At 44.1% G+C, this 16,953-nt stretch overlaps 1 protein-coding gene across 16 annotated transcripts in view; it reads right to left on the minus strand.

The window, feature by feature from the left end:
- PPFIA1 (PTPRF interacting protein alpha 1) overlaps nt 1-16,953 on the minus strand; it is a 119,720-nt gene that overhangs the window by 40,098 nt on the left and 62,669 nt on the right. For all 16 annotated transcript variants that reach the window (XM_012453001.3, XM_064370310.1, XM_012452998.3 and 13 more), the window contains 5 exons: nt 15,966-16,097; nt 14,227-14,289; nt 13,184-13,263; nt 12,305-12,440; nt 7,055-7,278 (listed from right to left, as the gene is read on the minus strand). In XM_012453001.3, the coding sequence (XP_012308424.1) occupies nt 7,055-7,278; nt 12,305-12,440; nt 13,184-13,263; nt 14,227-14,289; nt 15,966-16,097 (635 nt within the window). The remainder of the gene's footprint in view (nt 1-7,054; nt 7,279-12,304; nt 12,441-13,183; nt 13,264-14,226; nt 14,290-15,965; nt 16,098-16,953) is intronic.

Here is a 16,953-nt window from a genome sequence, read left to right on the forward strand (position 1 = left end):
AGAGTCACCCATTCAACTGAAAGAAAGGGGGCTGAAACAGGGAGCCAGGTGGTCTGGCTTGGCGGGTCCCACCCCCACAAAGACCAGCAATCTGAAATGCTCTGGATTGAGAGTTTCACAGCAAGCACAGCTGGACCCGGGATGGTCCAGCTCCGTAGCGGGAAGGGTGTCTGCCATTACCGAGGCAGTCCACCACTACTGAGGCAGTTCTAACTATACCTCTATAAACAAAACCGCAAGGAAGTTCACACAGCAGCTGGGCAGAGCCCATGGCAACTCAGCAATGCCTGTGCTGGCAGACTGTGACTAGGCTACCGCCTCACTGGGCAGAACGTCTCTGAAAAAAGGCAGCAGCATGTTCAGAAACTTAAAAATAAAGCCCCACCTTCCCAGGACAGAGCACTGGGGAAAAACAGGCGGTTATGAGTTCTCCTGCAGCACTTAAACGTACCTGCTCTGAACAGAACAACGGAGCTCACAGCTCAACACTTGAGCTCCTATAAGAGACAGACTGTCTCCTCAAGCAGTTCCCCAACCCCCGTATATCCAAAGAGACACCTCATAAAGGAGAGCTCAGGCTGACATCTGGTGGGTATCCTTCTGGGACAAAGATAACAGAAGAAGAAACTGGCAGCAACCCTTACTGTTCTGCAGCCACCACAGGTGATCCTCAGGCAAGCAGGGTCTGGAGTGGACCTCCAGCAGTCCTATAGCAGAGGGGCCTGACTGTTAGAAGGAAAACTAAAAAACACAAAGAAGTAACTTCATCATCAACAAAAAGGACATCCACTCAGAGACCTCATCCGAAAGTCACCAACTACACAGACTACAGGTAGATAAATCTACAAAGATGGGAAGAAACCAGCGCAAAAAGGATGAAAACACCCAAAACCAGAACACCTCTCCTCCTCCAAGGGATCACAACTCTTCAGCAGCAAGGGAACAAGGCTGGATAGAGAATGAGTCTGATGAATTGACAGAAACAGGCTTCAGAAAGTGGGTAATAAGAAACTTCTCTGAGCTAAAAGAACATTTTCTAACCCAATACAAAGAAACTAAGAACCTTGAAAAGGTTTGACGAAATGCTAAGGAGAATAAACAGCTTAGAGAAGAACATAAATGAATTGATGGAGCTGAAAAACACACCAAGAAAACTTCGCAAAGCATACCCAAGTTTCAATAGCCAAATCAACCAAGCAGAAGAAAGGATATCAGAGATTGATGATCAATTCAATGAAATAAAATGAGAAGGCAAGATTAGAGAAAAAAGAGTAAAAAGAAATGAATAAAGCCTCCAAGAAATATGAGATTATGTGAAAAGTCCTAATCTATGTTTAATAGGCGTATCTGAATGTGACGGAGAGAATGCATCCAAGCAGAAAAACACTCTTCAGGATATTTATTATCCAGAAGAACTTTCCCAACCTAGCAAGGCAGGCCAATATTCAAGTCCAGGAAATACAGAGAACACCATAAAGATATTCCTCAAGAACAACCCCAAGGCACATAATCATCAGATTCACCAGGGTTGAAATGAAGGAAAAAATCCTAAGGGCAGCCAGAGAGAAATCCGGTTACCCACAAAGAGAAGCCCATCAGACTCACAGCGGATCTCTTGGCAGAAACCCTATAAGCCAGAAGAGAGTAGGAGCCAATATTCAACATCCTTAAAGAAAAGAACTTTCAATGTAGAATTTCATATCCAGCCAAATTAAGCTTCATAACCTTCATGGAAACTGAACAACTGGCTCTTGAATGTTGACCGGATAAACAATGAAATGAAGGCAGAAATAAAGATGTTCTTCGAAACCAACAAGAGCGAAGACACAACGTACCAGAATCTCTGGGACACATTTAAAGCAGTGTCTAGAGGAAAATTTATACCAATAAATGCCCACATGAGAAGCAAGGAAAGATCTAAAATCGACACCCTATCATCAAAATTGAAAGAGCTAGAGGAGTAAGATCAAAAAAACTCAAATGCTAGCAGAAGACAAGAAATAACTAAGATCAGAGCAGAACTGAAGGAGACAGAGACACAAAAAACCCTTCAAAAAATCAATAAATCCAGGAGCTGGTTTTTTGAAAAGATCAACAAAATAGATAGACCCTAGCCAGATTAATAAAAAAGAAGAGAGAGAAGAATCAAATAGATGCAATAAAAAACGATAAAGGGGATATCACCACAGATTCCACAGAAACACAAACTACCATCAGAGATTACTACAAACAACTCTATGCACATAAACCAGTAAACCTGGAAGAAATGGATAAATTCCTGGACACTTGCACCCTTCCAAGCCTAAACCAGGAAGAAGTCGAAACCCTGAATAGACCAATAACAAGGGCTGAAATCGAGGCAGCAATTAATAGCCTACCAACCAAAAAAAGCCCAGGTCCAGATGGGTTCACAGCCAAATTCTACCAGACATACAAAGAGGAGCTGGTACCACTCCTTCTGAAACAATTCCAAATAATCCAAAAAGAGGGAATCCTTCCCAAATCATTTTATGAGACCAACATCATCCTGATACCAAAACCCCGCAGAGACTCAACAAGAAAAGAAAACTTCAGGCCAACATCCATGATGAATATAGATGCAAAAATCTTCAAGAAAATGTTGGCAAACCGATTGCAACAGCACATCAAAAAGCTGATCCATCATGATCAAGTAGGCTTCATCCCAGGGATGCAAGGCTGGTTCAACATACGCAAGTCTATAAATGTAATTCACCACATAAACAGAACCAACGACAAAAACCACATGATTATCTCAAAAGACACAGAGAAGGCCTTTGACAAAATTCAACAGCCTTTATGCTGAAAACTCTCAATAAATTAGGTATTGAAGGAATGTATCTCATAATAAAAGCTATTTATGACAAACCCACAGACAATATCTTACTGAATGGAAAAAAAACTGGATGCATTCCCTTTGAAATCTGACACTAGACAAGGACGCCCTCTCTCACCAGTCCTATTCAATATAGTATTGGAAGTTCTAGCTACAGCAATCAGGAAAGAAAAAGAAATAAAGGGTATTCAATTAGGAAAGGAGGAAGTCAAATTGTCTCTCTTTGCAGATGACATGATTGTATATTTAGAAGACCCCATCGTCTCAGCCCAAAATCTCCTCAAACTGATAAGCAACTTCAGCAAAGTCTCAGGATACAAAATCAATGTGCAGAAATCACAAGCCTTCCTATACTCTAATAACAGACTTAGAGTCAAATCAAGAACGAACTGCCATTCACAATTGCTACAAAAAGAATAAAACATACCTAGGAATACAACTAACAAAGAATGTAAAGGACCTCTTCAAGGAGAACTACAAACCACTGCTCAAGGAAATAAGAGAGGACACAAACAGATGGAAAAACATTCCATGTTCATGGTTAGGAAGAATCAGTATTGTGAAAATGGCCATACTGCCCAAAGTAATTTATAGATTAAATGCTATCCCCATCAAGCTACCTATGACCCTCTTCACAGAACTGGAAAAAACCACCTTAAACTTCATATGGAACCAAAAGAGAGCCTGCATAGCCAAGTCAATTCTAAGCAAAAAGAACAAAGCTGAATCCATCACACTACCTGACTTCAAACTATACTACAAGGCTACAGTAATCAAAACAGCATGGTACTGGTACCAAAATAGAGATATACACCAATGGAACAGAAGAGAGGCCTTGAAGGCAACACCACACATGTACAACCATCTGATCTTTGACAAACCTGACAAAAACAAGCAATGAGGAAAGGATTCCCTGTTTAATAAATTATATTGGGAAAACTGACTAGCCATGTGCAGAAAGAAGAAACTGGACCCCTTCCTGGCACCTTACACTAAAATTAACTCCAGATGGATTAAAGACTTAAACATAAGACCTAACACCATCAAAACTGTAGAAGAAAACCTAGGCAAAACCATTCAGGACATCGGTACAGGCAAGAACTTCATGACTGAAACACCAAAAGCATTGGCAACAAAAGCCAAAATAGACAAATGGGATCTAATTAAACTTCAGAGCTTCTGCCCAGCAAAAGAAACAATCGTTAGAGTGAATTGGCAACCAACAGAATGGGAAAAAATTTTTGCAATCTACTCATCTGACAAAGGGCTAATATGCACAATCTACAAAGAACTAAAACAGATTTACAAGAAAAAAACAAACAAACCCATTCAAAAGTGGGCAAAGGACATGAATAGATACTTTTCAAAAGAAGACATATATGAGGCCAACAAACATATGAAAAAATGCACATCATCACTGGCCATTAGAGATGCAAATCAAAACCACATTGAGATGCCATCTCACGCCAGTTAGAATGGCGATCTTTAAAAAATCTGGAGACAACAGATGCTGGAGAGGATGTGGAGAAACAGGAACACTTTTACACTGTTGGTGGGAGTGTAAATCAGTTCAACCATTGTGGAAGACAGTGTGGCGATGCCTCAAGGACCTAGAAATAGAAATTCCACTTGACCCAGCAATCCCATTACTGGGTATATATCCAAAGGATTATAAATCGTTCTATTATAAAGACACATGCACACGTATGTTCACTGCGGCACTGTTTACAATAGCAAAGACCTGGAACCAACCCAAATGCCCACTGATGATAGACTGGACAAGGAAAATGTGGCACATATACACCATGGAATACTATGCAGCCATAAAAAATGATGAGTTTGTGTCCTTCATAGGGACATGGATGAATCTGGAAACCATCATTCTCAGCAAACCGACATAAGAACAGAAAATAAAACATCACATGTTTTCACTCATAGGCGGGTGTTGAACAATGAGAACACATGGACATAGGAAGGGGAGCATCACACACTGGGGTCTGTTGGGAGGGACTAGAAGAGGAACAGTGGAGGGTAGGGAGGTTGGGGAGGGATAACATGGGGAGAAATGCCAGATATAGGCGACAGGGATGGAGGCAGCAAACCACATTGCCATGTATGTACCTATGCAACAATCCTGCATGTTCTGCACATGTACCCTAGAACCTAAATTACAATAGAATATATATAATATTTGTAGTTCAATATTTTTTTGAATTTATATATATATAAATAAACATAAATTAAATTTTTAAAATTTATATATTTTATATATATACAAAAATTAAAAAAAAAGAAAATACTGAGTTGGTTTTTAGTTTAAATTTGAACCACAGTGTCATGTGATGGGATTCTCTACCATCCTTATCTAAATTTCTGGATTCATGCCAGCCATGCTACATTAATTTGGAATTCAAGATTAATGCTTTTTTATTCTAGAGTGTCATGGACCACTAAACAGCAGTTTCAATATCTGACTGTGCCAATAATAATTATTCTGGTATTAAAATATAGAAACCCTGCAACAAGCATTCCAATTAAAGTTCTACTTACATTTCTAAGAAAAGTGCTTTTTGATCATTATTAACAGAAGAAAATCCACAAGTCAGTGAACAGAACATTTACACCAGGTCAACTTTCTGCATAAAGAGAAAGGACTTTTATCTAGCAATACATCATAAAAAATAAGAACTAAAGGTAGATAATCCTTTCACAGCTCCCATCATGACGAGGAAAGACTATCTCTCTGAATGTCTTATCACATTCATTATTTTGCACCTCCTCTTAAAAGGGCCCCCATGCTTGGCAACAGACTGCTGCAGGGAGGGGCCCTCTTCACCAGTTTTAAACGTGGCACAAAAAATATGAGTGTATAAAATCAAAAACATAGGCGGCACACCAACTTCTTACTTCAAAACGTACAGCCCTATTTTTTTTTTCTTTTTAATCTAAACAAAGCTGGAGTAATATAGCTCTTGTTGATGTTTTTCTTAACCTTGTCTTCGTTACCTCCTGTTCTCTCTGATCAGGACAGGCACCTCCACCCACGTAAACTTCAGAACCACATCCTGGCAGCAGCCCACCCAGACCTGCCATGTGACTCTATGCACACAGCTGCTCCTCACTTGGATTCAGGATAGCCAGGTGGCCACGTCACGCCAGGGGCCGAGGGTAGATCCCAGGTACTCCCTGTTCGCACTGCTGTGTCCCTAGGCCAAGCCAGCGTGGGCAAGGGTTACCTGTCTCTTCATCAACATAAAGGTAACTCTTGGATTCCATTCTACAGTTGGCCCTGTTTTGTAAATTTTGTATTATAACTGCTAAAGTTGCTAAAGAAAAACCCTTTAAAATACTGATAAGACTAAGAAGATTCAAACACACCCCCTCTGAGCACTGGCTGTCCATATGAACTGCACACAGGGAACGGCACACTGGGGTGGAGCACGCATGCCTGAAAACTCCCGTGTTCTGTCCAGGCCACTGTGTGACGGGACCCGAGCACGTTAAGGGTCGGATGGACGCACTATACACAGCCTCTTCTGTGCAGGGGGCTGCACACATAGCCGGGTTCAGGGTCAAGGAGGGGCGCTCAGCCAGAAGGGGGTTGATAAGCAGCCTTCCCTCTCCCTTCCCACCATGTGCGCCCGCTCCAGCGTGCAGGCAGTCTGAGTGCTGGTCTTTCTAGTGAGTGGCCCTGGCCTGTGGAGGCATCCATTGCTGCTCAACCAAGGCAGGCTTCACTTCACCATCTCTTCCCAGCCCACCACCGTGCACCTTTCATCTGCACTCCAGGTCAGGGAGGCAGGCCCAACAGCCTCCTCCAGATGTGTGCTCAGCTCACGTAGCCTTCCAAGTGCAGCCTTCAGGACAGCGGTAGGAGCCGGACAGGTCCAGAGCCCCTCCAGTGCCCTCCTGCTATGTGCTGAGGTTCTCAGGGGACGGACTGAACACCTCTCAGGTCCCACAATGTCCTACGCAAAGGTGCCAGTGCCGTGACTGTGGGGAGAGTGCCCAGGTTACCTGAATTTTATATTCAAGGGCAATTTCAGAACTTAAAGTTCTTAAAACAGAAGTTAAGTAAGTTCTATTATTTTGGAACACTTAGAAAATGTTAACAGTATGTGATCCAGGCTTTTCGAGGCAGGATGAGATTCCTCAGAGACACCCATGCATGTGGAGCGTGTCCTGCATGGCCACACACACCTGATCTCTTTGTTGATAGCATCCAGCTGCTCCTGAAGCATCATGGCTAGCGTGTGCGCGTCGGCCTGCCCGCTGGGCGACAGCAGGTCAACTGAGCTGAGGAGAGTGTCCCTGTCATCTTCACCATCAGACACGTCAGCATCACTCTCAAATGCTTGTGCTACATTTGCCAAGACACTAGCTTGCTGGGCACGTTCCCAATCCTGCTCATTAAGAGTCTGTACCTATAAACAAGAAAACCAAATCTCAGCAGATAAAGTAACAACATTAGTTGTAGAAACTTAAATTTAGAAACTTACCAGAAATTTAGAAATGTAAATGAAAGCCCAAAAGATTTTAGAAAGATGGGCCAGGTTTATAAGGTGGTGACATGAAGCAAGCAGTATTTTTTTTTTTTTTTTTTTTTAAGACGGGGTTTCACCATGTTGGTCAGGCTGGTCTTGAACTCCCGACCTCAGGTGATCCGCCCGCCTTGGCCTCCAAAGTTCTTGGATTACAGGCGTGAGCCACCACACCCGGCCAAAGCAAGCAGTATTTAAGAAATTGGGGAGGGCAACGATCCATTCCTTGGACCCTTGTTATACTGACACCCTAACATGGACACGTGGCATTCCCATGACAAAATACATAACTGGGAGACGACAGTTACAAACAAAAACCGAAAACCAGCCAGAAAGGGTAGGGAAGGGGAAGATGAAGAAAGGCTGATCAATGGCTTCAATTACACACTTAGAACAAATAAGGCCTGGTGTTGGAGAGCAGGGTGACTAGAGTTAACACTACTAGGTGATACAGGCCGGGTGTGGCGGCACACGCCTGTAAACCCAGCATTTTGGGAGGCTGAGGTGGGTGGATCACCTGAGGTCAGGAGTTTGAGACCAACCTGGCCAGCATGGCAAAACCCCATCTCTACTAAAAATACCAAAATTAGCCAGCCGTAGTGGCTCATGCCTGTAATCCCAGCTACTCAGGAGGCCGAGGCAGGAGAATTGCTTGAATGTAGGAGGTGGAAGTTGCAGTTAGCCGGGGTTGTGCCACTGCACTCCAGCCTGGGCGACAGAGAGACTCTGCTTAAAAAAAATAAATAAATAAAATAGGTATACATTTCAAAATAGCTGCAAGAGAATAATGTGAATGTTCCTAGTGTAAAGAAAAGAGAAATACGTAAGGTGATGGGTATCCCAATTACTCTGATTTAATTATATGAATGTATCAAATTATCACATACATCCCCCAAATAAGCATATCTAACATGGATCAATAAAAAAAAGTTTCTTTGCTCCAATTAGACGTGCTACTAGAAAGTTACAAAAAATATTTAAATTCGTATCAACTGGTTTCACTCAGTTGCTGTAAATTTTATAAGTGTTTCCGAGTACCCTCTAACCAACCTGTGTGTCCACATCCTGCCCTTCCTGAGTCTGGCGCTCTGGAGCCCGAAACGAGGAAAGGAGGGCAGCAGCAACCGAGAGAACCGAGGGCAAGCTCCGAGAACTGCAGCATGTACGGCATGAGCAGCTCTGTGCTGAGCGACCATGTCTGACTGAGGCATCACATGTGTCATCAGAATGCACAGGGAAAGTGTGTGCCGGGATCTACGCAATCCCCCCACGTGTGATTCTTTCATGCTGCCTCACTCTTCAAGCCCTCAACACCTCTTCTCCCATTCTCACTTCCAGCCGGTGACCTTCCCATTTCATAGAGACAAAACCAAAGCCTGCACTTGGCCTTCCTCCTCTCTGAGGCCAGCTCCACCTGCTGGGCAGCAGCCTCAAGCCCTGGCTCACACCCGGATCTCCGGCCATCACAGCTCCCTCTCTGGGTAAGCAAGTTCCACTGGCTCATCCCATTAGCACAAGGACATTTTCTCCCCTAACTCACCTTAAAACACCACAGCAGAAACCAAGGCCTTTCCCCCCACCCCACCCGGGCCTCTTTTCACCTACCCCTCCACTGCTCTGCTCCCAACTAGAGTAAAAGATCCCAGTGAGCCGCCTCCATTCTGTCTGCCTCTCCCCACTTCTCCAGACCTTGCTGCAGGCCAGCGTTGAGCACTTACTTCCCCACCAGCAGGGCTATTCTATGGCAGTTCCAATGTGCTCCCCATTACTAAGGCCACTAGCTGTCCCTTGGTCCCATCTCCCACCTGACCTGGCCCATCAGTAAGTTGGGCTCCGCTGCTCTCCTCTCTTCCCTGAGCACTCTGCCCACTTGGTCCTAGGACCCTATCCCTCGCTGGTCATGCCTCGTCTCATTCCTTCCCAGTCTCCCCACCGATGGTCTTGGAGTGTCCCAGAGCTCCATTCTTGTGCCTTGTCTCCATCCACAGGCATCCATGGGGTGACGTCATCTTGTCTCACGTTTCTCAATACCATCCATATGTCCAATACACCCCAAAACGCTTCAATCTTCATCTCTAGTTATAGGTTTCTTTCTTGGGTTCCAGACTGGAATATTCAACAGCCAACCTGCCACCACCCCAGACAGCTGATAGTCCTGTCCACCTGAACATGGCCCTGGCTCAATTCCTGGTCCCCCCCAAGCCAAGTCTTCCTCATCTCAGGAAACAGACTCCATCCTTCCAGCAGTTCAAGTCCAAACCGTTGGAGTCACCTCTGACTCGTCTCTTTCCTTGTCACCCTGGATCCCATCCTTCAGTAGGTCTTGTTGGTGCTCCATAACAATACACTGAATGCCCTCCACATGCTCCTTCTCCTTCTTCCTTCATGTCCCTGCTCAGACATCACCCTCCCCATACCGTCTCCTTGGCCTCCCTATTAAAATTCATATTCCCCTCCTTACTCTACACCCCAAGTCCCACTTCTGTGCTTATTACTATCTGACATAATGGGGTGGTTTAGAAATATATCCACAAACACACTCATCCCTTTAAGAGGTGGAGGATGATTCTCACCCCAAACCCTGAATGTGGGCAAGACTTAGCACCTCACTCAAATGAACAGAATAGAGAGGAAGTGAAGGCTGTGGAATTTAAGACCAGGACTGGAAAGGCTGTAGGACTTCCTTCTTGCCCTCTCCTAGAGTATGGGCTGCTTGTATCACAATGCAAGGACCCTAGAGCAGTCCTGTGGCCAGGTCCAAGTGGGTGATGGCCCCGAGGCCTCCTGCCCCAGTTGGGTCTTTCTGTGGCTGCAGCCTTGCCAGACAGAACCAGGACTGTCCTGCTCTGCTGCTCCTGGGCTCACAGGAGTTATGAACTACGAAATGTTCACTGTTTTAAGCCACTGAGCTCCATAGTGATTGGTTACATACACACACTACTAGACTTTATCTGTGGACTGCTTGTGTCTTCTGGGATGCAGGTATTCCTCCTGTTTTACTACACACTGCTGCAGCCCTAGGTCTATACAGCTCTGTAATGGGGCCTGGACCAAACTAGCTGTTCAGTGAACATGCAGGCTAAAATTATACTTAGGCGTTTCAAAACACACGCAGGTAAACAAAGTAAGAAGGTATTTAAACGTTCAAAGTTGAATTCTTTTCACTAAATGATGAATATATGTATTCATTTACTTCTTTTATTTTTTAGAAACAGGGTCTTATTCTGTTGCCCAAGCTAGAGTGCAGTGGTGCAATCATAGCTCACCATAGCCTTGACTTCCCGGGCTCAAAAGATCCTTCGACTCCAGCCCCCAGAGTAGCTGGGACTACAGGTGCATGCCACCATGAACAGCTTTTTTTTTCTTTGAGATGGAGTCTTGCATCTTTGCTCAGGTTGCTGGGCTGGAGTGCACAATCTTGGCTCATTGCAACCTCTGCCTCCCAGGTTCATGCAATTCTCCTGCCTCAGCCTCCTGAGTAGCTGGGATTACAGGCACAGCACATCACCACTCCTGGCTAATGTTTTGTATTTTTAGTAGAGATGGGGTTCACTATGTTGGCCAGACTGGTCTTGAACTCCTGACCTTGTCATCTGCCCGCCTCGGCCTCCTAAAGTGCTGGGGTTACAGGCGTGAGCCACTCGCCCAGCTGCTAATTTATTTGTAGAGACAGGGTTCTACTATGTTGCCCAGGCTGGTCTCAATCTCCCGGGCTCAAAGGATCCTTCTGTCTCAGCCTCCTGAGTAGCTGGCACTATAGGTACACAGTACCACACCCAGCTAATTTTTTTTTAAATAGAGACAGGGGTTTCCCTATGTTGCCCAAGCTGGGCTCAAGCTCCTGGCTTCAGGTGATCCTCCAAAGCACTGGGATTACAGGTGTGAGGCAATGCACCCAGCTACTTTTTTATTTTATTTTTTGCAACAGAGTTTCACTCTTGTTGCCCAGGCTGAAGGGCAATGGCGCTTTCTAGGCTCACTGCAACCTCCGCCTCCAGGGTTCAAGCAATTCCCCTGCTTCAAACTCCCAAATAGCTGGGATTATAGGCACCTGCCACCATGTCTGGCTAATTTTTTGTATTTTTTTTTTGAGACGGAGTTTCGCTCTTGTTACCCAGGCTGGAGTGCAATGGCACGATCTCGGCTCACTGCAACCTCCGCCTCCTGGGTTCAGGCGATTCTCCTGCCTCCGCCTCCTGAGTAGCTGGGATTACAGGCACGCGCCACCATGCCCAGCTAATTTTTTGTATTTTTAGTAGACACGGGGTTTCACTATGTTGACCAGGATGGTCTCGATCTCTTGACCTCGTGATCCACCCGCCTCAGCCTCCCAAAGAATTTTTTGTATTTTTAGTAGAGACAGGGTTTCAGCATGTTGACCACACTGGTCTCAAACTCCTGACCTCAGGTGATCTACCCACCTCAGCCTCCCAAAGTGCTGAGATTACAGCTGTGAGCCACCTGTGCCCGGCCTACTCATTTATTTTTAATCACTACTTTAAATCCATACTTATTATCATTGTATTTAAAAGTGACTGTATTTTTATAAGAATTTCTATTAAAAGAGAAAAAAGAACTGCAGAGGCCAGGCACAGTGGTTCACACCAATAATCCCAGCACTTTGGGAGGCCAAGGCAAGAGGACTGCTTGAGGCCAGGAGTTCAGGACCAGCTTAGGCAACAGAGACCCTACTGCTAAAAAATACAAAAAAAAAAAAAAAACCCAAAAACCAAAAAACCCTATTTTAAAAAAATGCTCTAAAAGCTAAACTCTTAGCCAGAAAATAGAAAATGAGGGGAGGGCAAGAAAGTAATGACCTATCAACATTTTTATTCCAAAGCAGTCTCAAAAGCACAGGGTAAGTAGGGAACATTCACATAAGCAGAGGGATCTCACACAAAGACCTTGCCTTGGAAGGCTCATCTCGAAGGGCAGCCAGACGGCCTTTCTGGGGGCGCCGCAGCACCGAGCTGCTGCTGTAGGAGTCCGTGTGGCCGTCTGCCATGGGGAACCTGAAATCTGGGACACTGCCCAAGTGGGGTCGGCTGAAACATAAAAAACAAGAATGCTCATGATTAGAAGAAAAAGAAGTAAACCCTGACTCTCAGTCAAGGCAGAAGCTAACCATTTGGAAAAGGTCTCCAGGGAGGGCACGGCTCTTGCCTGCCCCAAGAGCTATATGTTACTCACTCCAGGCCAACAGTTTACTCTCTTAGCTCTACCAGGTGGAAAGCTCTCCAGGAAAAGCTGTGCAGACGGCCATGGAGATGAGCCACAAGGAGCCCAGCTGTCGAGGATGGGAGAGACTCGGATCCCCTGAGACCTCTCCTTGGGTCCAGGTGTCCGGCTCTGCATTTCTGCTCCACTTTCCCAGGGCTGACGAAAAACAGCCATGCTTCACTGCTGGCCCTCAACTGCTCTGCAACTGTCCACCCGTGCCAGCAACTGTGTGTGAGATCTGGGGATCTGTCATCCTGCTCTTACATCAGCAGTGTCACACTCTGCCGGGCACCTAAATTACTATATCCAAATATTAGTTCATCACTCCCCACCTTCCAAAACTCTGCCTGTATTTTTGAGTTTTGCCAATGATGTGTCTCCTCAGTACCGAGCTCTAAGCTTTGGGTTATTTGACTCTTCTCTCTTGCAGCCTACTAAGCTACAGGCTCCTTGAGGTCACACCACCAGACACATCCAGTTAGGCTGCCCACACAGCTAGAAACAGGCCTGCCCTTGTATACAGACAACAGGGGCTGACAACACGGCTGCTCACTGGTTAATACCATACCCATGATGAAGTGAAGCACCTCTTAGTCTCATCTGGTCTAGTTCAGCCCTCAATGCTTCAATGTTTAGGACAAGCTGATCCTACAAAACAGCAAAAAACTTACATTACTGCTCTCTCTTTCAGATTTTAAAACCACCTGCATCAAATGTGCTCAGATGTTGAGCATAACCATAAGAGGATAAACCAGCAGTCACAAATACCAAACACTTTAATTCTGAGAAAATTTTCTCCCAGAGTACTGAAGTAAACATAAACACTCAGACTACCATATTAACTTTGTAAGCCCTAATGAATGAAAAGCTGTGTCTTAGTCATAGAAAAGCTTTTAAGAGGATAAACACCAAACCATTAACAATTATTAGTTTTGCAGAGAAGCAGACTCTTTTAGGGGCAAAGGGGAACAATATTCACTTTCTCCTGTGCGTCTCTGTATTGTGGTTGTCTCACATCAAGTATCAAGTATGCATTCATCCCTGTGTCATGGGTACACTTGATCTCATTTCTAGAGCTGTGCTATTCAATACTGGCCACATGTGGCTAGTGAGCCCTTGCAATGGGTTAGTCCAAATGGGGATGTGCTGTGACTATGAAATACACAGCAGAAAAAGAATGTAAAGTAGCTCATTTATGTTTGTATTAACACATTATGAAACAGTAACATTTTAGATATACTGAATTAAGTAAAATAGATTTTACCTAATTTTTTTTTTTTTTTACTTTCTAAAATGTGACTATTAGAAATGTAAACATTACATATGCAGCTCATGTTATATTTCTGGTGGATAGTACTGTCATTGATGCTAATATTTTAGCTTCAAATAAACCCAGCAAGGACTCCGAATTTCTGAACCATATGCATAGCCAGACTCAAAATACACCTGAAATACAAAGGCAATCAACATACAAGCCTAGAAACTTATAGCAGTGGACTCTGAGAGCCACAAACCAAGTTTATATCCACTCTGCCAGACACCTATAGTAACTATCATCATCATCAACTCAGTTCACTCAGCTCTTAATGGATTTAGAGAAGATTTCAGTACCTTATCATGTTGCGTTTCTTCTAATTGCTTTTTTGCATTCTCAACTTCTCTTAGTAGAGAATTCTGAAAAAGACAGATAGTCCTTTAGTGTTTCTTAAAAATGTCCCATTTAAATACATAGCATAGCTGTATTTGTTAAAAAATAAAAATAAAGTGCCACAGAAAGGGAACGGAGCAGAAGAGCACACCAGCAAGCACACCAGCAAGCACAACCAGCAAGCACTGCTATAGTCCCAGAGTTAGACTGTGAGGCTGCGACACCTTCTCATCATGTGTCTTACTAATGTAACATCTACTCCTCACTGACTCAACTTTCTAAATATAGGTATGTCAAGTTCATGGTGCAAGTTCATTTTAACCAGTTAAACTGGCTTATACTAACTTTTAGGCTTTATAATTCCCTGATCACTTCGGAAACCTGAATTTAAGTTTCAAATGTATAACTAAAATCAAAGATAAAAAACACTGCTCTGTTATGGCTGACCCACTGATCAAGGAGGTGAGTGGGATAGTGACACTATGTGGTCTCTGGAAACCACATGGTGCTGTCCTCCATAGTCAGCACCGTGTAAATAAACGTGTCATGCAATGAGCAGGAATCATTAGTCTCTGAGATGAGCAGGACCCCAGTCCTAACAGCCAATCTCAGGGCAGTTTCTGGGCCTCATCTCTAGGGACACTGCAGTCAGGACAGGCTTTATCAAATTGGAATCCAGCTGCTGCTCATCAGAGCTTCTCTGACACAAATTCTAGGATATCCCTTGGCTCTGTTTCCATGATGAGAGTACTCAGAGTCCAGGCTTAAACTTTTTCCAAATCAAATGAAAAAGAATGAAGGTAGAGATTGGAATATTTATTTGGTTTCAGTTGATTGAACCCTTTCTAGTACACGATACTCCCTAAGTGTCCTGTTTATAAACAAGACAGAAACTTTTCTTTTTCTTTTTTGAGACAGGATCTTGCTTTGTCACACAGACTGAAGTACAGTGGCACTATCTTGGCTCACTGCAACCTCCACCTCCAAGGGATTTTCATGCCTTAGCCTCTTGAGTAGCTGGGACTACAGGCAGGTGCCCCCAGGCCTTGTTAATTTTTGTACTTTAATAGTAGAGACAGGATTTGGTCATATTGGCCAGGCTGATCTCGAACTCCTGGCCTGAACTGATCTGCCTGCCTTGGCCTCACAAAGTGCTGGGATTATAGGCATGGACCACCTCGCCCAGCCAGAAGTTAACTTCTAATCCATGAACAATAAAGGGGTGAGGGTGGGGCCCAAAAATGATTCTAGTGTAGGGGCTGGCAAACTAGGACCTAACAGCCAAATCCAGCCCACTGCTTGTTTCTGCAAATTAATTTTATTGGAACATAACCACGCCCATTCATTTACATGTTACTTTATGGCTGCTTTTGTGCTAATTACTTGATTGGCATACAATTATTTCATTACTCATAATTACTAAAAGCCTAAAATATTTACTATCTGGCCCTTTATAAAAATCACTTACCTACTCCCATTCTAGAGAATAAGAATGATAAACAACTTCCCATACATGCAAATGGGGCATGGCCATGGCAAACAATCAGTTAATTCAGTGACTGGATAGCTGTGTGTACCTTTTCCACTTTAAAGAATAATTCCCATTTTCGGGAATTCCTACACACGCCTGCTCAGGGGCAGATGAGCAGTCTTTTGGTGGAGGGTGGGAAAGCTCCAGGGACGTCCATGTTATCTATCCTACCTTATCTTCCAAAGCAGCCATTCTCTCTTTAAGATGAAGTTGAAGCCTCTCATTAGATTCTGAAAGCAGCTTGTCAACAGTGTCTGATAAACGTTTATTATGTTCTTCGTTCATTTTTTCTCTTTGCCTTGCCTAAAGCAAGAGAAACAAAGACTTATAAACCTCACGTAAATGCACGATCACTATTTTAAAAGCACAAGGACCAACCAGGTGAACCCCACATGTGCCCACCCCTCCCTCATTTGCCATCTTGAGTGGGCTTTTGCATGGTGACCAGAACCGACTCATGGACATGGGGAACACAGGACAAGTCTTGGAGAGATCATTAACTGGAAGGTCCCACTGCTCCTGCTACAGGACTCCTCAGGAATGTCACTAGTTGTTAACTGTCAGATATTTAAGGGGATCAGCCTGTCTCCACGCTGGTAGAGGAATTTCCCTTTGTATAAATAAAAGCTTGGGCCTGGACTTGGGGAGGAAGGGTGAATTTAATTTACAAAGCAAAAAAGTTTAAAAATTTGTTTTGAAAAAAGAAATTAGTAGAGCTAGACAGACTTTCATATTTTTTCTTTATACCTCTACACTGCTTAAATTTCTCATAATGGAAATTTATATTCAAAAAATTTAAATAATTATCTTAAGTAATTTTAATATGTAATAATAAAACTGACATGTCTGTATTTTATAAAACCATAATCAAGTTCACAAAACCTTTGTTTCTCGCTCCTCAATGAACACAAATGACAGGCAGAAGGGGACAGGAAGTGTAGTAGGTGGCACCCGTCCAGGTGGCACCTCCATGCCCTCATCATCCAAGTGCGCTTGTAGTGCTCAGGGGGCTCCTCCCAGGCAGGGGCGGTGGCACAGGGTTACGACGTGCACTCGAGTCATGCTGCCCAGGCAGGAGGAGAAAGCCACGAGGCCGCACCACGGGAGTCAGCAGAGCATTCAACCCCCGTGCACCAATCTCTGCACTGGAAAGACATGG

Source organism: Aotus nancymaae, unplaced genomic scaffold (assembly GCF_030222135.1).
Source record: "Aotus nancymaae isolate 86718 unplaced genomic scaffold, 86718_ANA_hifiasm-v0.15.2.pri h1tg000106l, whole genome shotgun sequence".
NCBI classification, from domain to species: domain Eukaryota; kingdom Metazoa; phylum Chordata; class Mammalia; order Primates; family Aotidae; genus Aotus; species Aotus nancymaae.